This window comes from Hippichthys cyanospilos, chromosome 13 (genome assembly GCF_059441005.1).
Source record: "Hippichthys cyanospilos isolate Australia breed blue-spotted pipefish chromosome 13, RoL_Hcya_1.0, whole genome shotgun sequence".
NCBI lineage: Eukaryota > Metazoa > Chordata > Actinopteri > Syngnathiformes > Syngnathidae > Hippichthys > Hippichthys cyanospilos.
This window is the reverse complement of record NC_142381.1, coordinates 12,242,420-12,264,463: the sequence shown is the minus strand read 5'-3', so window position 1 is coordinate 12,264,463 and position 22,044 is coordinate 12,242,420. Positions and strand designations below refer to the sequence as shown.

General features: G+C 41.8%; 1 protein-coding gene across 7 annotated transcripts; it reads right to left on the bottom strand.

Annotated features, from left to right (window-relative positions):
* Positions 1-65: 65 nt before the first annotated feature.
* On the bottom strand, positions 66-21,797 carry med12 (mediator complex subunit 12). Of its 7 annotated transcripts, none has more exons than XM_088430996.1 (42): positions 21,653-21,797; positions 19,565-19,669; positions 19,202-19,393; positions 18,005-18,164; positions 17,755-17,930; positions 17,529-17,639; positions 17,015-17,290; positions 16,092-16,238; positions 15,913-16,012; positions 15,679-15,815; positions 15,472-15,603; positions 14,209-14,335; positions 13,808-14,097; positions 13,328-13,501; positions 12,871-13,015; positions 11,868-11,986; positions 11,515-11,658; positions 11,279-11,442; positions 10,804-10,935; positions 10,456-10,683; positions 10,120-10,264; positions 9,858-9,978; positions 9,066-9,176; positions 8,888-9,001; positions 8,681-8,817; positions 8,291-8,470; positions 8,029-8,100; positions 7,772-7,935; positions 7,511-7,672; positions 7,239-7,440; positions 6,933-7,042; positions 6,714-6,849; positions 5,381-5,530; positions 3,970-4,335; positions 3,746-3,881; positions 3,355-3,569; positions 3,187-3,261; positions 1,980-2,209; positions 1,673-1,889; positions 1,341-1,586; positions 431-512; positions 66-355 (listed from the first exon to the last, which is right to left on the bottom strand). In XM_088430996.1, exons 1-42 carry the CDS (start codon positions 21,752-21,754, stop codon positions 318-320), a joined length of 6,570 nt encoding a protein of 2,189 aa, XP_088287122.1. In that variant the 5' UTR covers positions 21,755-21,797; the 3' UTR covers positions 66-317. The 7 variants fall into 7 exon arrangements, with proteins under 7 accessions (XP_088287122.1, XP_088287126.1, XP_088287123.1 ...); XM_088431000.1 differs by having other exon boundaries at positions 1,356-1,586; XM_088430997.1 differs by having other exon boundaries at positions 1,341-1,583.
* Between the last annotated feature and the right edge of the window lie 247 nt (positions 21,798-22,044).

Below are 22,044 nucleotides of genomic sequence, written 5' to 3'. Positions count from 1 at the left end.
AATAAATGCTCATGTATTTTACTTTTTAAAAACTTAAATACAGAATTCAGGCAGCAAACAAGACATTACAAGACAAAAAACTTGACATGATTTAATGAGAAATACACAAAACTGGAAAAAAAAAAATTGTACAAAGTGAAACAAAATACAGAAAAAAATGCAGTATTGTTATGGTTTCAGATTATTATTATTTTTTTTTTACATAGACCTCCATATTCCGGTGACAAAAGCGCTGTGAAGATATTTTCCATCCGTCAACCTTGGACCTCCTTTCAGTTTGTGCCTCTTAACGTACACACACTCACAGCTATGCACTTTTAGTAATATGAACTGGTGCCCTGTCCTGGTTGCGTATCTATAGAAAAAAGTGGCTATTAAAGTAGAAACATGAAATAACATTAGACGATAAACGAAGAAGAATCAGCCTTACTTGAGAGTTGTTGTTGTAGTTGTCTGACCAGAGCGGCTGTCTGCTGCTGTTGCTGTGTTTGCTGCATGCCTTGACGCGGGAACTATAAGCGGAAAACATGTACGATACCATAACAAGTGGAAAAGTGTGTTTGTGTGTGTGTGTGTATATATATATATATATATATATATATATATATATATATATATATATATATATATATATATATATATATATATATATATATATATATACACACACAGTATATGTATGTATGTGTATATATATATATATATATATATACACATACTGTGTGTATATATATATATATACACATACTGTGTATATATATATATATATATATATATATATATATATATATATATATATATATATATATATATATATATATATATATTTATAAAAGTATATAAATAAATAAATATTATTGTTCCCAACACATTTCAATATCAAACATGCAACCACAAATTTTGCCATTTGGGGCTGGTCAGGTCCCAATTGGCACTAACAGCAAAAGTTGGCGGTACAAGAAATAAATAGATCGTTTTATTCATAGACATGTCTGTTGTGGTTTCTTTGTAAACTCGCGGATGAGCGATCCGCTCCAAAATCCTGAACGTGCAAAGTCTAATATACGCACACAGAAAGTATGTGACGTTTGTTTTTGTTTCATATCTTTTGACTCATTCAAACTTCCCTATTAAGTCCTAGTGTGATAATGTGCATTCTAATGATGTATCATGTGTTTGGATGGCATGCAATTAACTTTGCTGTCTTGCTGAGACAAAAGGGACGAAGCAGTGGAGACAAACGAATCGTCTGCCTCTCAGGAGAATACGCGTTTTTTTTTTTTTTATACTCCAACAAATAACGGGTAGGACACAAACACACACACAGTGTGGAGTCTTACTGTGCTGGGTCGTACCATGGGTTGCTGTGGAGGCAGTGGCTGCATGCCCAAGCCCTGGTTCTGTTGCTGCCCAGGTGGAGGCACGCCAGACACCTGCTGCTGCGTCTGTTGTTGCTGCTGCTGCTGTTGCTGCGTCTGTTGTTGCTGCTGCTGCTGGGGAACCTGCTGCTGAGGAGGGACCTGCTGGGACTGGACTTGTTGTTGCTGTTGCTGCTGCTGTTGTTGAACCTGTTGGGCCTGCTGCTGCTGTAAGAACACACGACGTCTTGAGTTTTTTGCGTTTTGATTTTTTTTTTTCCGATTACGGCTGCGGTTCTCTGTGAGCCACTTACTCTGAGTGCTTGCTGTCTGAGGTACTGCTGCTGCTGCTGTTGTTGTGCTGCTGCCTGTTGCTGTTGTTGCTGCTGCTGCTGTTGTTGTTGCTGTTGCTGCTGTTGTTGCTGTTCTGCCAGCATCTGACTGGGCCTCATGCCCGGAGGGCCGCTCTGGCCCCCCATGTGACCGAGACCGTGCATGATGGGATTCTGCTGGATGGGCTGGTGGGGAAACCTGAGGAGAGAACGGCGCACGTTAACTTGACGACATCACGCGCGGAAGGCGTCAAGGCGGCTCGCAAGATGAACGTTGCGACAAACTCACCTCTGTGCGTTCTGCATGTTGTGCGCGTAGCCCGGCGCCTGCTGGTGAACGTAACCACTGGGCCTCTGCTGCATTTGCCTCAGAGGATCAACCACGGCCGGATTGGCTCCCGGGTGGGCGCCCTGGAAGTTCTGGTTCCCGTAGGAGGAGGGAACGATGGCGCCACCTTGGGACGGGTGCGGCTGCATCCCCATGTGTGAGCCGTATGACGTGTAGCCCTGAGATAAGTTCTGGTCAATCAACGGCAGACCGTCAATGAATCGCAAAATATGACCACACTGAAACATTTCATAAAATACAGTCTTGTTTCTGAAAATGGTCAGCAGGGGCATTGACTGTATTTACTCAACTGTTGGAAGGCGGTAGCATTTAAGTTTACAAACATATTTTGGTTTTCCTATTCCTGATTTTACAGATTACTGTATAATAGGAAAAATTCACGAATACTTGCTGATACCAAAAATTGAATCCAGAGGTGAGGTGCAACGATTAATCGGTTTTAGGAGTAATGGATCGATTGATAATCAATAATGATAACGGATTGTTTGGTTATTAATTTTGGGCGGCTCGGTGGATCAGTGAGCACGTACGCCTCACAGTTAAAGGGACCCGAGTTCAAGTCCAGCTGGCTCCGGCATTCCTATTTGGAGTTTGCATGCTCTCCTCGAGCCTGCATGGGTTCTCTCTGGGCACTCCGGCTGCGTCCCACACTTTAAAATCATGCACGGCAGGTGTATTGGACATACTAAATTGTCCTTAGGTGTGATTCGGGTGCGTGAATGGTTGTTCGTTTCACAACTAACCCGGGTCAAAAATGATATTATTGGTGTAAATGCTGAAAAGACATTTTGAGCTGTTAGGCAGAGACGATATTGATCATCTTATCACTTCAAACTCATCTTACAACATTACAGGTGAGTAAAAAATGCATACATACATAAAAAAAAAAAAAAAAAGGCTTCCCCTCAATGTACAAAGCTTGGCATGAGACATATGCTGTACTGTAATATCTAGAAAGTCCACTTATATGATTAAGTGCTGTCATTTTAGCTAGCACGTGAGTTCAAGGAAGCGCAGCAGTTACCTCCGAACTTGAATGATAGCATTTATAAAGAGGAAGCAATGAGGCGTTTACTTCCTTTGTCTTAACCAATTCATTGTGTGTTATAGCAGCTGGCTAACCACAGCGTAAAGAGTTCAAACTTACTTGTGATGTCTGCATTGAAGTGTATGGTTGGTTGGGTGCCATTTGCCTGATCTGTTGCCCTATCATACTGTGATTCTAGAACAAGAAATACATATCTATGACGTCTTCAAACACTTATATTTTGCAGTGAAAAAGGTCACGTGTATATATATATATAGCCTGACTCACCAGTCTAACCTGCAGCTGGTGGCGCAGCATCTGGTTCTGCTGCATGTTGGGCTGAGGCTTATAGACCATTTGGTACTGCTTGTCCAGACCCATCATGCCCGGCATGTTGCCCTGCATCGTGGGCATCATGCCCGGGTAGCTGGGCCGCGTGCTCATCATCTTGTTCATTGGGGGGTTGCGGCTCGGCCTGTAAGGTGGATCTAAACCGGGTCCTCCTATGGGAGGAGAACCCACTTAAAAAGTGCAATATCGGGTGATGGAGTAAGCATAACATAAACGAAACATTTTATGCCATTTTCCCCTCAAATTAAACGAATCATTCCCAGAAAATGGTACACTGTAACAATTTTACTTGATGTTTCCTTTAAAGGTGCTGGTATGAAATACTGACCAGGAGGTAGCGGCTGGTTCTGTGTGTACATGCCCATGGTCTGCTGGCCGTAGGGCAACCTGCTGTAAGGATTCTGCATGAGCTCCGGTGGCATGTTTGTCCCATAGCTCACGCCAGGCGTGCGATTCAAGTAATCCTTTTGAAAGGTAGAAGGAAGGAAAGATCAATAATGACAGAAATACAATGCCATTTTATTGAAACCAAACAGAGAGCGCATTGCGAACCTCCGTCTTAGCCGGCGGCGTCTTTTTTTTCTTGTTTGACTTCTTCTTGTTGGAATCCGAGGGCACGGAGGGCACGTTCTTCTCCGGTTTGACCGCCTCCATCAACTTCTTCTCGGGCTCCTGCGAGATGGGCGTCAGCGGCTCCTCCTCTTCGGGCGGCAGCGGGAGCGGTTCCAGGTAGTAGCTGCGCGGTTTGGGCTTGAGGTGCGTGTGGTAGAGCAGGAAGCGCTGCTGCTCCTCGAATTTGGTCACTTTGCGGTCCATGCGCACCGTGCCGAACCAGCCCCACGAAAGAGGAGCCGAGTGTTTGAGACCCTCGAAGACGTCCCAAGGGGAGATCTTCTGCTTGGTTGAAACTTGAAGCCCCTGATGGGAAATAGACAGCGTTTGGCGTAGCCCCAAAATTCAAATGTGTATGTAAAATTTTGCTGAAAAAGAAATACTTTATTCTGATTTTAAAATTGTATTTTTTAGTAACACAAGAGTTTTTCATTTAGAAAATAGTTAATGAAACATTTTATATGTAAAATTGATTCTAGTATTGAAATTTGATTTTTCGTAATTTCAGGTTAGCTTAAGACATTTGCAAAATACTACTTTAACTGTGGAAAACGATCAACATTTTTGCAGATTTTCTGGCATATTGCAAATAAACTCAATAAGTCAGTAATTTCATCATAAAAATACATTCATTGTCAGTAATTTCATCATGAAACAATATGTTCTTGTATTTTTTGCACTGTCATTTTTTTTATAAAAGGATGGAAATAAAACCATGTTATATTTTTTAAAAATAAAACTATCGATTAACAAAAGAATTGACATAAATTCATAATGAAACTCACACATACGGATAAATTCAATATGAAATGCACACAAACAGTCCCAATAACTGAAGCAACATTTGTGGTGTTTTGTTGTGTTACAATAAGCATCTTTATAATTCATTTACCACAAACATTAAAGAAAACCAAAAAACAGCTAGAGGGCTGTTTTATCATAATTAACTCAGAAGTAATTCACATTCATATAGTAGTAATGATAGTCTTTTACTGTGTAAATGAGAAACATTGACAGTTGATAGTTTAAAAAGATTAATAAAAGTCAATGTTGTGATAAAAATGAATTGAGTTGAATTGATACATAAAATGATGTTTCATCATGCAAAAATAGATCAGATCTTGGATTTAAAATTTAATAAGCTGCCTTATTATGTGGCTTTGGTATGGTGGGTCATTTTTAACTCGGACGAAAAGAGGAGTAGATCAATTGAACTGGGTTAAAATTATAATTAGTTGCAGCCCTAAATAATACGCAACAAAAACATGATGGGATAATATAAATACCCTGCAGCATGTAGCCCGCTGGCCACATTTTGCCCAGCAAAGTCAGAAGCTCTATCGCTCCTTACCTCTTTCTCGAAACCAGCGATTTTGTTCCCCTTGGTGTCGATCAGCGAGCCCTGAGGTTCACACGTGATGACGTCACGTGTTTGCTTGGGTAGCGGAAGCAGCTGACGAACCTTCTCCAAGCTTTCCGACTGCCGATCCCCAAGCTCTTTCTGCAGATACCAAAATGTTATACGGGAACTATGTTCATCTCGTGTGGTGAAGATGTCTTTAAACATGAACATTGATGTGAAAAAGACGTCAACGGGTACCCAATAGAGAAGTGTCTCAAAGTCAACTATTTTTTGCAGTGGTAGTGGCACTGGCAGTTGAAAAGTTTAGACAGCTATGAAATAAAATAACTACATAAGGAAAGATAGGCCAAATATACAAACCAGACACCCTTCAATTGCTATATTTTTCCATGTACGAGTTTTTCTATAATAAATTGGTTTACAATAATATAATTAAAAGTTTTCATGACAAAAGACGTACAAATATGCACGCACAGTTAAGCCAAAATGATTCATTCGGTGACCAATTTTAAAGTGAAATCACACAAGACCCTGACCCATTACTGAAATTGGGTTAACCCAGTCTGGATAATTTTGGACAGTGTTTTTACATTAAAATATATATTTTTAATTTTTGTATGATTCATTTCACTATATTTTGGCACTTTTCTGTTATTTCGGGCTAACTACAGATTCAGTAGCTCCAAATTAAAATCTTGATTAGCTGTAATATTTACAGTATGTACCATCTGTGATAAACATTTTTAATACACTTTTGAAGACACCGCTTGAAAGGATACTAAACCTATTTGGAAGATCATATATATTTGGTCTATAATTTGACAATTATTTTTTATGTACATTTACAAAACAGGTGAGTTGTTATTCATTACATGAGCCTTGAGCACACGTCATGTCACATTTTCAGCCAACAGTATGTGGAAAAATGTGTTTTTAATTATATAAATTGTAAATGGAAACATTTCAATAATCAATTTATTGATAAAATATTACTGTTACTGTTGAAAACTACAACATACGTATCCCAATAATATTAAGTGGAATGTCAATTTGTCAATGAATAATTACTGTAAGTTCCAAGCAAGGTAACACTAGGTTTCACCAAAGCACCGGTAGACACTTTTGCACCTTCGGTTTCAGGAACTTTGGTGCTTGGAACTAAATAATTCCAGCACAGCACTGCAGATTTAAGAAGCTCCCGGATATCTCAAACATGTGTTCCAGATTAGGGTCTTCTTTTGGTATGTCTTTTTGATGAATGACTAAATTATTCTGACTCTAGTTCATGCCAGCTGGACCGAGGAAGAGGTGCTGTTCTTACCCTGAGCTTCTTCACTAGATTCATGTAGGCTCTCTTATTCTCCTCCATGCTGCCCTGAGAGATGCTGGACATGTCGGCAGCCAGGGTGCCATTAATCAGCACGCTCAGCATGTCCAGCACGGTTGTGAAGAGCTCGCTGATGGTGAAGGAAACAACAATCGAACGCATGTTAACATATTCACACGTTTTTGACGGTGGTGATGAAGCGGCTCGGCTCACTTATTGGACTGCATGTCCACCGTTCCGCTGCTGATGATGTCGAGTAGGAGGACGGCCCACTCGGTGGTCTGCTGGGTGCTTCGCTGCACCGTATCGAACATTCCGCCCACCTTGTTAGTGTGGGGAAACATACTGTTAACATTTATGGAGTATTGACAAAAGAGCAGCAGCAACTGCCCTGGCCACGTTTTCCACCTACAGCAAGAGTCTTCTATTTTCATTGGAGTATAATGAAAAATGAGTCATCAGCAGTGGGTGTGTTTTGATGAAGGTACAGATTTTTTTTTTTTTTTTTCGTGTCCTTACAAGATTGAGTCGCAGTTTCAGGGCCTCGTGCATCATTTGCTTGGCCTTGCAGTCGTCCTGATACTGGTCCTCTCTCCAGTTGGTGACTATCTGCTGAAGTTGGCTGTAGAGCGAGGTCAGGAGACCTTCTCGTTGTTCGTCCTGACCCTTCAGGCAGGTCAGCACCAAAGACAAGAATGGCTGCTGGCTCAGCAGTGACATACTGAAAAATGGAGGGGGGAAGGGGGTGTCAAGAATGATTCCAGCATCCAGTGGTGAAAAATAATTGTCACCTTTTCTGCTTCTGGCGATCCCTCTCCTTGCGGGAGGATGAACCGAGGTGCTGTCCTTTCTCCAGCTCCTCCCCGGCTGCCTTCAGAACATGACCCTGAACCGAGGTGGGCAGTTTCGCTATCAATGGAGCCACCAGCCACACACCTGACCGCTCAGACGAACTGAAACAGAGCAAAGAATATTGTTAACTCAGCTAATTTTTCCCATTCTTCTAATGTCTATTTAAAAAAAAAAATGTGCATCAGTATATTATATGGCACCTTAAAATAGGTTTCATCTTGCTGGTGGTGCTGCTGCTGTTGGACGCAGAGCCGCTCTGGAGCGCTGTGCCGTTCCCTGAGGGGTTACTTGAGTTCATCTCAGCTGATTTTTGAAACACTTCAATTGTGGCCTTGGCTATGTTCTCCAAGAGAGAATGGAGCTCCTACAAAAAGGAAAGAATGACACATTTTTCAAATGGTGGCCAAAGGTGCTAATTTTTTTTTAATGGGTTCGCTATTCAAAGACGTCAACTTGCATTGTTTGTGCTCTGTTTGATCATCAGCTGAAGTTCCAGAGATGACTGTCTCATTGTCCACTGGTCCATATTCTAGAAGGAGAGGGAGGATTTAATCTTTATTCTGATGATTTGTGGAAAAGTAAGTCATGGTACTGCCAGAGGAGGGCAGCAAATGTGCACACTTCCAATGAACCCTTTTTACAAAATAAGGCTGTATGTTAAGTCTACCTATTGTTCATAAAAGAAATGTAATCTTTTGATACAAGAAAAGAAAAGGAACCTGTAGAATTCGTTTGATGCGCTGCCTCTGAGGGTTGTCACCATCGTCACTGTCCAGTTGCCGGTGAGGGTAACAAATGAGCTGCAGCAACCTTTGGGCCTGAATGTTGACCAGCACCGGGTCCTGGAGGGCACTGCTGTCCTCGGACAGAGACTTAAGACAGCGCTCTCCCACCCACTCCTGTAGCGAGGAAGATGAGAGTTCAGCACACAAGAACAATGACTGTGCAATTTTCCTCATGCCTCACCCGGTGTTAATATTTCACATAAAAGCAAGATTTTTTTTTTTTTTTTTTTTCGAGTGGGTGGGGGTTACATAGCAGGTCATACTGTATATCAAATTATCACTGGGCGAGTGAACCATAATTGAAGTCTGACCGAATATCCTCACCTGCTGACAAATGGTCTTCAGGACATACTTGGCATACACGTCCAAACTAGCCGTTTCTATGGAGACGTTGCGGCCCTCCGATAGGTCATCAAGGCCAGCCGAGTGAGACAGTCCAGAGCCCCTCAACTCAGCATCACCTGTGACAACATGCAGACTGAAATCAAATGTACACTGGTGATGTAAGCAAACGTCCGAACGTTTCAATACCTAACATAAAGACTGCTTTGAGGACGGCAAAAACTGCTCCCACGACTATGCTGTTCTGTGACGCCGCCAGGAGATGGCGGTCACATGACGACCGGATACCAACAGAAGACTTATCTGTAAGTGATTAGAGCTTTGTTTGTTTTTATTTCCACACAACCTGAACATCTTTATTTATTACCTGATTTATTGCCGTCTTGGGGCACAGGGTTGCGCTGTGGTGTCTTGAAAAGGTGCAACAAAATTCTGCATGTGAGCCTCGCTCCTGGTTCTGAGTCTTGCTCACTGCAGGCTTAAATAAATAAATAAAAAGAGTTGCATGTCATGATTTGAGACACAATTCCAGACTTAAGTCTATCTAGATTTAATGCTACGCCCCACAAAGATTATTTTATTTTTATTTTTTTCATCAGGAGCTGGTGGAAAAAACAGGAGAGCAAAGCGATACTTGGCGTGTGTAGCGCTGTAAAAGCAGCAAACACCACAGCATGGTTGAATGGACAATGGTGTATCAGAACCTTGAGTGGAGGCAAAAATATCGCAAAAGAATAACATGGGTCTGAAAGGGGAGGTGGGGGGGGGGGTGATGGGGTACTCTGGCAAGCACACAAAGCTTCACAGCCACATCAAACAAGTGGAGAATACTGTCATCTCTGATAAGAGTCATGTCCCATGTAGTTTGATGCTGTTTTTCACCAGGGCACACTCTACTCCTTTATGCCTTTATAAAATGCTGCTGAAAATAGATTCATATATACAGATTTGTAAATATAGCTGCTTCACAATAAAGTTGTATGATCAATCAAAACAAAAGTTATTTCGAATGACATACTAACTACTGTTCATTTAGGCAATTTGGATATTTTTCTGATATTGTGTTATTGGCGTTGTAGTGCGATGACGTCAGTTTAACAATATGCAGGGTGAAGACTACAAAGCAGTATTGAAACATTACACAAATTGAGATCTTCACCTGCATTGAGGAGGGATGGAATGGCCACACAGCGGACCAGGTCCTCCAGGAGAAGACACTGCCTCGCAATGAGAATGGCCACAAAAGTCGCCAGGGAGTCGTGAAAGGACAAATCGCTAACCTGAGGGACATAGGAGCAACATAAAACATTTAAAAAAAACAATGCTGAGCAGAAAACCCAATCAAGATTTAACTTTCTGGTCAACCATTCACAGGGAACCCAAGTGTTAACCAGCATTTAGTTATGTGAACATGAACATACGTCGACGTTACACAGCAGGTCATTGAAGCCGCAGTTGCCGTTGTTGGAGGAGCAGCAAAGCGCCTTGAGGATGCCGAGCCACTCGGCACTCAGGGAGCGACAATATGCTGTCAGCTCGGCACAAAGGATCCCAATATCATTAACCCTTAGAAAAACAAATAAAAACAGCCTCATCTCAACCACTATGGGCCAAAGTTGTAAAAGTGGTTATACAGTATGTCCATAAGTATTGTAAATTATCATCTGGTTATGTGTTACAAGTATTATAATCTATGAACTCCTTTTACTGCTAAATCCAAATTATACCCCATTATGTGCAATTCCCAATATATTCACCTCTCAGGGTCTCGGTGGTCGACACAAACGTCCATGAGCACGTTACACACAAAGCTGTAGCGATTAGCCGGGCTATCGTTGAGGATCTTGCCCACCATGGAGTGGTTGAAGTTGTGTGCCGAGGGGTTGGCGATGGCCTCCATCATGAACACGGGGTCCCACAGCATGTTGGAGTCCGAGGGGTCGATGTTGCAATAGATGGAGTTTTTCACTTTAGAGCAGAACTCACTTAAAAAAAAAGATATTGCAAATCTCATTATTTTTACACTTGCGGTATTTGTTATTAATAAGCATTTTAATGGATTTGAACCAATAATAGTTTTCATTAATCGGAAATTTATTCAGTACCTGAAGATCTCGCCAAACTTGTTTTTGAGGTGACTGCAGGAGGTGTAAAGGTCATACAAATAGGCCAAGATGCAGCGTTCAGCAGAGCAACAGTCTGCTGGATTTACACCCGACTTCACCACAATGCGTAACCTAGAGCACCATTTGACACAAAGCAATATTTTTAGCACGTCTTACTTTCATATACTAGTCATTCCAAATAAGCCATTATACAAAACATTGCTACAGGATCAAGAAAAACCTTGTCAGCATTTTTAGTGGTTATTGGGATTATTAATAGGATTCCGAGCCAAAACACTGAAAAAACATTGTACTTAGTACTGCTCTTCGGTGGACGCAGAGGTTAATTATACTTTCCAGTGTGCTCACTTCAATCACTTCAACAGGCTTCCCACTTTAACCAAACATATCCAAATACACTGTAATGCACATGGTAAATTTGTTGATGACAGTCAAATGTTTGTGAGCGACGTACCCATCAAAAACTTGCGCTGTCTGCTCAGGGTTGAGGATGAGGCATGAATGGTACCTCCTCAGCACAGCCACAATGCACAAACACAGGCTGGTAGTGTAGCTGCCCACCAGGCTAGACGACTTGAGCAGCAGCTCGGCTTCCACCAAGCTCAGCTCGTTCAGAAGCTAGGAAATCCAATGCTTCGTTAACAAAGCCACAATAGCGACCATTTTAAGACTTGAACGAGTGTGGTTTACCTGAATAGCAAAGTCAATGAGGCCACTAATGTTGAGGGAGTACTCCATGAGGTCAAAGATGAACTGAATGTGCTGCACTAGAGGCAAGTGATAGGACATCCCTAAGGCAAAGCTGGTGATTTGTTCCAGCACATTTCGGGACACCTGCACCAAAATAAAATAAAAAACCACGGTCAGGGTTGGTGATCTCTGACCTTGGCTCTTCCGTTCATTATGCAGTCAAACTGTATTCAAGCATGCTCATTGCAGCCATATGAGTCACTTTGTGACATAATCATTGTTCAGCTTGTAAGAATTAAGGCTGAAATGTCACATTAATGAAAATTTGCACAATATAGCGGAAGCGGCCTAACCTGAGAGGTGACCTGGTGCTGGTCAAAGTGGGAAAGGTGCTGGAACTTGGAAAAAATATCTTCTGCAGTGGGGAAGGCCTCTGGCTTACTCCTCTTTCTCTTTTGTCCCTCCTCGCCCCCTGCACAAAACAAAAAGGGATGAAAAATCAAACGACTGATGGGGTGAAATTCAGATAGAGCCAAAAACTATATTTAAATGTGACTTGCACTTTTCAGAGAGAATTTTTTTTTCCTAAAGTCATAAGAATATATTGTTCCAAATTAGGGATGTACAGATGCTGACTGATCACTTGATCGAAAATTGGGCTGAATCACATTAATTTCAGCGGAATTGGGGGTGGGTGGGCAATGTTCTGGTAGTTCTGGAATATTTAAAAGTGAAAGCTGGAGTCTGTGGTCTTGCGACCTGCATGCACCTGCATGACCTGGATGCACTTCTTTTCCACCTGAATACAGAGAATTGGTATCAGAAGATCCTCAATATCAGGTGAGTCAGATTAGGGTGTTTAAAAAAACAAACAAACAAAAAAAAAAAAACGCCCTACACACAAATGTGATCGGGACATCCACATTACAAATATTAGGGTATCAATTTTGTGCAAAAAAATAATCAATATATTCATTTTACTTAATTATGGACAATAGGACAAAGGTTAATGAGGGGTTGCATATAATGAGACCATTTTTTTTGTGACATGAATTTTGTTGTGAACAACCTGCCACAAAAGCAAGCTGATGTATCCAATGCACAACAAAATCAAATATTGTATGTGTATTGTGTATCCCCTGCAGGGTTAAGATGCTGTGAAGCTAAGACGGATTTAGCATACTAATTGGATTGTAATGAATAGCCTGGTGATGCAACTGCATCCACGGATAATGAGGAATAATTTAACTGGAGGCATTAACACCCGGACTAAAGCCCAAAGAGGCTGTTGCGTCCCACAGTGCAAAATATAGTGAAGCGCAAATGACTCATCACTGAACTTGAGGCCGAAATTACCTGTTTCTGCAGTGCTTTTGCGGTTGAGAACCTTCAAGATATCTTTGGTTATCTTCTTGATGGTGTGTCGGGCCTCGTCCCGGAGTTTGCCCACGCCGTAGAGGACCACCAACCGCTGATTGCACTCGTGGCTGGCATTCTCCTCCTGATGCGAGACGGGTTTTTACGAGGGAGGGAAAAGACAGCAAATAAACCACTGGCGAAGAGATGGCTTGAATAACCAGAGTCGTGGCAAGAGGGAGCCAAATTAAATTATCTTTTGAAACATAAATACATGTAATTTTATAGTGATAGGAGAACATTTATTTCAACAAGAAAAAAGGACAGAGTTCACCAAACACTGACAACGATCTTAAAAAAAAAAAAAAAAAATCATATCCACCTTAATCTTTTGGATCTAACTGAAAATACATGAGAACTGTTCTTGGACTGTAATCAAAGATGCATTTCTTCTCACCTGAGGAATGGGGAAGTGTGTGGCATACTGAATATGTCGGGGCTGTTCATATAGTTGTGGGAAAGCGGGGTCCATGCACTTGTCCTTGCAAGAATTTTTGCCTTCCTGCTCGAGTGCTGATTTTTCTGGGGAGGGGCTGCCTTTAGACTCGCAGTGCATCGGAGGAGAGAACATCTGCAAGACGGATTGAGTGAAAATATGTGATAACACACAAATGACATCTTTCATGAGGGCCAGATGAAATGTCCTTAAAGGGGCCCTATCATGAAAAGTTAACTTTTTGGAGGTTTTAACCATGCTACAATGTTGTTTAATCACTCTAAAAACCCAAAGTTTTATTTTCCTTCATTGATGCATTATAATAATTCTTTGCTTATTCTGCAAATTGCTTTATTTTTTTCTGGTACCAAACAAACTTTTAAAGCAAGCAAGAAAGAAGGTGGAAAAAAAATAATCTAGCCCCACCCATAACTTGCATACCTCATCAAAATTGGCACTGGAATTGTGGTCGATTTCCATGGACTCCGACAGGCCGGTGTCCTCCATCTTGATGCTGCTGCCGGCGTCCTGCTCCTTGCGGTCCGACTCGTCCGAGGGCTCGTCGCTGGGTGAGCGCGGGCGCGGCAGGTGGCCGTCAGAGGACAGGTCGCCGCGGGAGATGAGCGTGCACATGTAGATGTTGTGCGAGAAGACGTCGTGGCGGATGAGCTCGCAGAAGAGCAGCACCAAGTTGGAGAACTCCACTCGCTCATTCTCGTTGCCAGGCTCCGCTAAAAAGAGGACCAAATTGCTTATGAATAATTTAATGTGAGCCTCTCCCCTGTGTCAAATCTTCTTTAATACATGTACACTGGGTGATATAATAAGAGGCGGAAACTCACAGAGCGTAGGGGCCTGAGTATCCAGGAACTGGAGCAAAACATCCTGAAAGACTGGAAGCGTGGCAGCGGAAAGGGAACCCGACGACACCGAGCCCTTCTCATCCACCACCTCAGACTCGCCACATCGCTGAGTCACACACATGCAGAAATAAGGCTTTGAGTGTTCGTTACAAAACTGCCATGTGTACTGATGCTGTCAGATAGAAACCAGGATTACGTGATGTCTATATATCTCGACATCCTGTGAGCAAAACTTGGAGCTATAATGAACTGTGACGATTCACATAAAATGACTCGTTTGAAATATTACAAATGACTAACTTTTCACACAATATTATTCTTTGAAACTTAATTTTGTAAGTATTTTAAGTAAAACAAATTGTAATGAGTATAAGATTGAAATTAGGCTAAAAATGAATAAATTTCCTTGTCACAATTTCTGTTTTTGTTCTTGTCAAATGTTCCTTTTTCTATATAATAGGGGTGCTTTCATTTCACGCAAATTATGACCCACCACAAAGACGAAGTAGAGCAAAATACATTCACAATTATGTCAATACTACACATTAAATTTAAGGGTTACTACCATACAACTTAATTCCCTTTCATCTGACAAAAGAGAATGTTATAAGTACTTTTCATAACCTGGTTAAACTACGACCTTTTTAAGGGAACATTGCAATTTATTCTTCTAAAACAATACTGCGGTGCATTTTGATATTTACTGACTTCCTTCTCCTAACTCCTTGACTTTGCTCATGACTAAAACCACATAGATAAACAGGCATGTTATAATAAATCATACTATTTTCAATGCTTTTTAATGATGGTGACGCTTTTGATGTTGTGTTGATTAAAATATTGCTCATCAATTTACAAATATTGTATAGTTTTTTTATGTGTAGAGTAAAATTAATGCTGTTAAAGTACATTTTGCAGGAAGCGGGTACATATGATGTTTAAGTTTGACATCAATGAAAATGAAAGTGGGAAAAAGTAAATGTTTTTTTCCCCACTCCTTTTAGGAGCTAGGTCTTATTTCAGTTTTGATTGGAAAATTACATTTACGCTTGTCTTCCTTATGTTGAGCATTGTTGGTATGTGTTGACCATAAAATAAATAAATAAATAAATAAATAAATAAATAAATAAATAAATAAATAAATAAAACGATGGCCACATGTTTCGTTTACATGGCAAATAAGACTGTGGTAGAAAATGTCGAATTTTGTAAAAACGGGGAATTGGGAGAGAAGGGGCTCACTTCTGCTTCTATTTCAGCCTGTCGTTTCTCAAGCAGCTTGGCCACCACCATGGCTCTGTGGCGACCTGAGCGCTTGCAACAAACGGCCCATTCACAAAGCAGCGTCACCACCGCATCGTCGTCCGGCGACATCTGCACAGAAGCGCACACCATGTTGAGCTCTGATTTTTTCGTCTTTATGAGGAGGATGTCAAAGATGTCAAGTACCTCATGTCCATCCTTGCTTTGGCCTGATCCAAAAATCCGGTTATACAAGGAGTCCAGTGAGTTGTTAAAATCGGACTTTTCAAAGCTGTGGTTGTCCAAAACCTCCAGGGTGTGCAGCACCCTCCCAATGGTGAACCCTGACCACCCAATGAAGACATTGTCAAACAACGCTTCAGTGCTCACCAACACCAACCACATGCTATGAAGAGACGTCAACGGGGCGCTTTTCCCGACCTGCAGTGGTCTCCTGGCACTTGTCAAATGACCAGCGAAACTCCACAGCCTGGCCTCGCTCCTTAACTTGCTCCTCAATCTCTCTCAGCTTTACACGGACCTGAGGAGGATGGTGGAAAATGAAACGGCACGCTGGATTTGGAAATCAAGATATATATTTTGAGGTCAGGTTAAAGTACCTGTTGTGTGAAGGCAGTGTTTCCCCCTGGCATTGGTAAACCGGAGGGGGCAATAGGGAGAAGGTCCAGAGGGGAGCCGGTTTTGTTCCTGCTGTCTGTTAGCGAGTAATGCCACACCAGAGCACTGGGGCAACACAACACGATGCTCTGAAGGATGACAGTGACACAACAATTAATGGGTCATGCAGTTGGACTTGAAAGAAAAAATATCAAATGAAGTATCACATGAAATCCCTCTTACTGATAATAACGTTATTTTGGAAACATTTTTAATATACATTTTATGCCTTTACAAAATGATGTTTTCCTTAGATTACAACTTTTTTCATAAAATTAAAACAACCCTTGTGTTATTCTTGTTAAATGATATTTATACTTTTTTTTAAATTGTAACTTTTTCTTCATGGTCTGACTTGATTCTTGTAAAAGTATAAAATGGCTCACTAGGACAATTTCCCTCATAAAAATATATTTTCAACTTCTATTTGCTTGCAATATGTTTTTTGTAAAAAATAAAACTTACTTTAGGAATAAAAAAAATCTGACTTATGCATTGTAATCGTATGGCTATATCCTTGTATACAAACCTTTTTTTTTCTTAAAATGTAATATTTACTTTTTTCCCCATGCAACATTATAACTATTCTTGCATAGTCTAAACCCTTTTTCTAAAAATACTCCCTCCCCTCCCCCATGGCTTTAACTCTAACCCTTACTCTAAAACATACAACATTGGTATTCTTTGACTAATACAATTCTGACTTTTTCTTTGTAAGATTATGTCTTTATCCTTAAAAATTTACAAAAGTTTTCTCTTGTAATATTATCGTTGGGCTTGTTTTAAAATGATGCAAGTTTTTGTCACAGTCTTAAGAAATAAAGCTTGCCTGTGTCGTAACTGACTTTACAATGAAATGTCACACCTGCAACATGCAGCTGAGGCCAAACACCAAAGGGCGGTGCTGGGGGCAGATGTAGAAGTCTGTGAAGGGTGTCTGGGGCTGGTTCCCTCCAGCCGGCTGGGAGGTGGGCGTCGAGGGAAGGGCGTTTCCCTGTGGCGTCAAAATGCCATGCGCCGGGTGCCCGCCGCCCGTACCGGGGCCCAGGCTGCCGTCGCTTAGCAACAGGTTGAGGCGGCGCGTGCAGAAGTAAGCAAGCCGGCGTGACAAGTAGGCCGACTGTACAAATTCCCCCGAGTACTGCGGGAGTGGAAGCAATGCACAGTGTTACATATATACGATGTTTTATGACATGAGGTTTGAAAGAAACAAAATGAAAGGCTTGCTGATGGATGAAGGTACACAGCTGCTATGTGAGAAACACATGACAGCTTGTCACCTCAAAATGAGGTATGTATGTGTGTGGGTGTGAGATCCATAAGGGGCGGATGATGCAAGAGTGAAATTTGGCTTTCAGTGAAAGGTGAGAAAGGTCTACCTGCAGTAAAAGCGGCAGGAGGAGTCTCAGGAGCTCATCCTCGCCGGGCCGGACCTTCTCGAAACACTCCAGCACCCATGTCAGGAATTCATGTCGGTCCAGCATTCCGTCCTGAACATATCAATGCAACAATTTCATCATTCAAGCCTTTGCAAAAGAATCAATCCATAATGAAGGATCTGGCTTGCAGTCACTAATAAACAACATTTTGGTGGGCGGCGCTGACCTGAAACATAAACATGGCCAACTTCTCATTGTACTCCCACTGCTTAGTGGCTGTTTCAACATCAGTGGGAGTGGCTGGGAGTGGCGAGCTGCAGCCCTGACTGGGACACTGTCTGTAGAAATCGGCCACCTTTTGGAGCTGTTCCCATAAGTACTTTGTGATGATCTGTGTCCATTCTATCAACAAATTTGAATGTCAAAAACATACTTGCGTGAAGCTGAAACAGTGGGAGCAGATGCATACTTCTTACCTATACAAGGGTCAATCACGTGCCGTTTCTTGACTTTAGTTTCTGTGATGGCTGCATGATAAGCGCACGTCATTTTGATCATCCACGCTGAGCGCATGACAGGGACCAAGTATTTTGCCAAATACCCAAAAACTTCCTCCTTCTTGCTGAAAATCGGCACCTGCAAAAAAACAAAAAACAAATTGAGTCGATGGATAAAAGATCAACATGAAGAAAAGATGGATATAATACTGTGTTCATGGGTCAACTAGCTGAACTATGGCATATGTCACATTTCCTTGCATAAACATTGCCCCAATTAATCACATGGATGATAAATAAACACAGCACCTCAAACAGATGCCTCCCTTTTCCCTCAGGAAAGGATACCAGGTGGTACCCCCTACGTGGCTTAATTACATTTATCATGACTGATACCAAAGAGTGTTGCGGTAGACGTTTTTTACTGCAGCACGCAGAAAGGGCACCTGTAAAGTTGACATTTGGGATGGAGTTTAAAAACTCCATATGCAATATGAGGAAACTGCAATCAAATATTAAATATTACAGAGTTGTACATGGACAGTGATTCTTCAAAACAGAAACTAAAGTGTACTTAAAACCGTTTTTTTTTTCCAAGCAGTGGCGATAGTTTCGATAATTTGGCGATAATTTTATTCATTTGCTTCCTGTTACTGTTAATTTGCTCCTAATTTGAGAAGAATGCATGAATCAAATGTAAAAAATAGATTTGATGAAACCTGCATAACGCCTGTTAAAAGCTTATCTATGCCCATTAGTACCTTTATGTAACCCCGGGGTACTCATACCCCCATTTGAGAACGACAGCACTAAAGTACGACTACAGTGAGACTAAGTACCAAGAGTGGAACTAATACCACACTTTGACAATCACTGACTTTAGTTTGATATTATTTATTCAAACTAAGGCCTCCATCTTCCATAGGCAGTTGCTAAAAAAATGCTCAAAGTGACTACATGAGAAAAAAAGATTCTTATCTATCAAAGCATTTAGTGACTTGATTGCCCACATGTTACTCCTGCCCAATTAGGAACAATTAGGGAGACGCTCCAGAGTTGCCACAGGCAAGAAATGAAACTGGCAAATCAAGACATTCTGATGACACTGCTTGTTAAATCAATACTAATCAATCCCTTAATGAGAGTTCCAGAGACCTCCATTCGGGCTATTTTTACCTTTTTGGCCAGTTGTGTTAGCGGCTTTGTGCCAGCTAAATCTGTGAACCAGTTATTGACGGAGCTCTGCGACCTGGCTGTGACCAACCAGAAATTATCCTTCTGGTTGACCTGCGGCTTACGCTTCCCCGTGTCCGGAAAGGTGTTGTAGCGCAGCTTCTCGGCCATGATGCTGCTGAAGTTGGAACTGATCTGTAAAATGAGACCAACCGTCAAGTAGGAATGCCCATTATTTCGTTCACCACCATTGATTACTATAGATGTCAGCAATTCATTTCAACCGCCCAATCAAATGGATCTTTCTTGACAATGGCAGTGAACGAGATAAATGTAAGGAAAGACTTGATAGAAAAAAAAAATAACCTTGGAGGGGTTGAAGTTGACATTTTTGGCACTCCCATGTTCATCACCAGACACAGCTGGCTGGTTGTTGAATCCTTGCTTCACATTTAATGCCGTCAACTCATCCTGGGGGAAAACAAATGAGAGAGGTCAAAAGCCGATCCGCTAAATTTAAGAGGGCTGTCATGCAACAGTTTTTGAGAAATAAACGGTAACAAAACAACGACATAATAGGCACATTCATACACTCATTCAATGAGCAGCGGTGGCTAAAGGGCTAGTAATAGTGAGAAATCAGCTATCAACATGTTTTCCTTGAAATCCATGTCACTCAACAGACCAGATCTGGTCTCAAAGCCACACTGACAGATACTACAGTTGAACATAACGATAACTCACAGTGGTTAATAATAATGCCTCACATGCACATTCTTGTTATTGTTGTCATCACCGATATCAAGTTTTACCTGATTACTCATAGGTAGAAACTCAATTTTAAAATAATTTAATAGCTGCAGCCCTAGTCTTGTGCAAAACCAAAATGCCCCTCCATCCATCCATTTTCTACATCTTCTCACTAGGGTTGCTGGTGCCTAACACCAACTGTCTTTGGGCACTAGGCACCCAGACAGATGACCATTCACATACCCAATCACACCCATGGACAATTTAGAGCAGGGGTCACCAATGTGGTTCCCGAGGGCAGCAGGAAGCCCCCGAGGATCTCATGAGTAGCCCACATGCCTGTCCTGCAATAGCTGGCGTGAGCTGGAATCGAACTCGGGACTCTGAACTGTGCGGCTGATGTGCTAACCGCTCTTCCATCAAGCCGCCCCAAAGTGCACCTAATTAAGTTAATAAATATTAAGTTGTTACTTTGAATCTTGTTTGGATGAATTTTCAAAGAGAAACTTTGAAATCTTATGCCCTCAGGGAATTAATCAAAGACAAAGGCAACCAAAACTGCAGCGTTACCAACATTAGCTTCTGAATATGCCCTTATAATAATGCACAGTTAAATTATAAACGAGGAACTGAGGGACTATTTGTGTTTAGCGGTGTCAAGCTTCACACTCACACTGCAACATTGACAAGTGTATTTTGGTGGCATGGTGATAAAATGATGCATGGCAATACAATCAATTTTAGTTTGTGTCAGTGAGTAGGAACGGCATATGATTAAACTCGTAGTTTTTATTAGATGTTAAACTGTTGCTATTAAACATTTCCACTAGTAGAAGCAAGTAGACTCCATCTTCAGTTCACCCAGAATGCCGATAACGATAAGAAGCAGAAAAAAATGGAGGGATGGATGCATTTAGCCTTTGAGGAGCTTGTTTGAATGTGGCTTTTTCACTCTGGAACTTCAGCTATGCCATGTTTTGTAAATATCCCTGCTACTTCTTAATAGTGTGGAAGTGCAGGCTGACCGGGTGACCAGTCCAGGGTGTACCCTGCCTCAGGTGGGATAGGCTCCTGCTCAGATGCAAACCTACCATGGATAAGCGGCAGGGAATATGGATGGACGTTTCCTTTAAGTTACTTGTTAAACAAGCAAGTGAATATTCTAATCAGTAATGATGAACATGTTGCAGCACTGCCCTTAGATTATCATCCAATCCATTTGTCATTCGCATCAACAGATAACCTAGGGTTAATAATAGATCAGGAGCAATTACACAAGTCCCAAAGCTCGGCTAAGCAGACGTTCAGAGTATATGAGAGTTAATACACACGCTTGGCTGCGGATAGTTAGCCAACTAACAAGCCGATGTTTAACTTTTAAACCCCCCTTCCCTAAATGCAACGCATTCCATTTGCCAAACAATAACGTCACTCCTGTTTCGAAAAATGCATAGCTTTGGAGTTAATCTAGTAGAAGTGCGGTTTGGCAAGAACGTTGTTGGAGCTGTCGCGCCAGCTCGGGAAGTGACAAGTCTCCTGCGGTGTAGTTCATTGTTATTGCCCAGGCCCGAGTCGTCTCTGGAGGGGGCTAGCTTCAGCAGGCTAGCCGCCGCTAGCAAGGCTTAGCCTCGCAGCTAGCACACAACTGCTTACACACTAAAGTCCCGTGTCCATTTCAAAGCAAAGAGCGGATCATTATCTCACCTCCTTCTGCTTGGGATCTTGTGGATAAACGTCCGGAGGCCCGAGCCGGGGCCGCTTTAGCGGCCGGTGTTCGTAGCTGAGGATTCCGAAGGCAGCCATCATCCAGCGGCATCACAGCCAGTGCTTTGCTTTCCTCCTCCCGCCCCGTCTCTACCCAGCTCTGAGAACCGCAAACACTTCCGGTGAGGTGTTTGCGGTTTCAAAGTAAGAGAAGAAAGTTCAGTGTTGTACCACCAAAATAAAGGCATTTATCAACTTTACCCCCTTGTTATTTTTATGCTTTTGAATATAATGGTGCGGATCGGTGGATGAGTGGTTAGCATAGGATAAGCGGCTATAGAAATTGGATGGATAGATGGATGGATGGATGGATGGATGGATGGATGGATGGA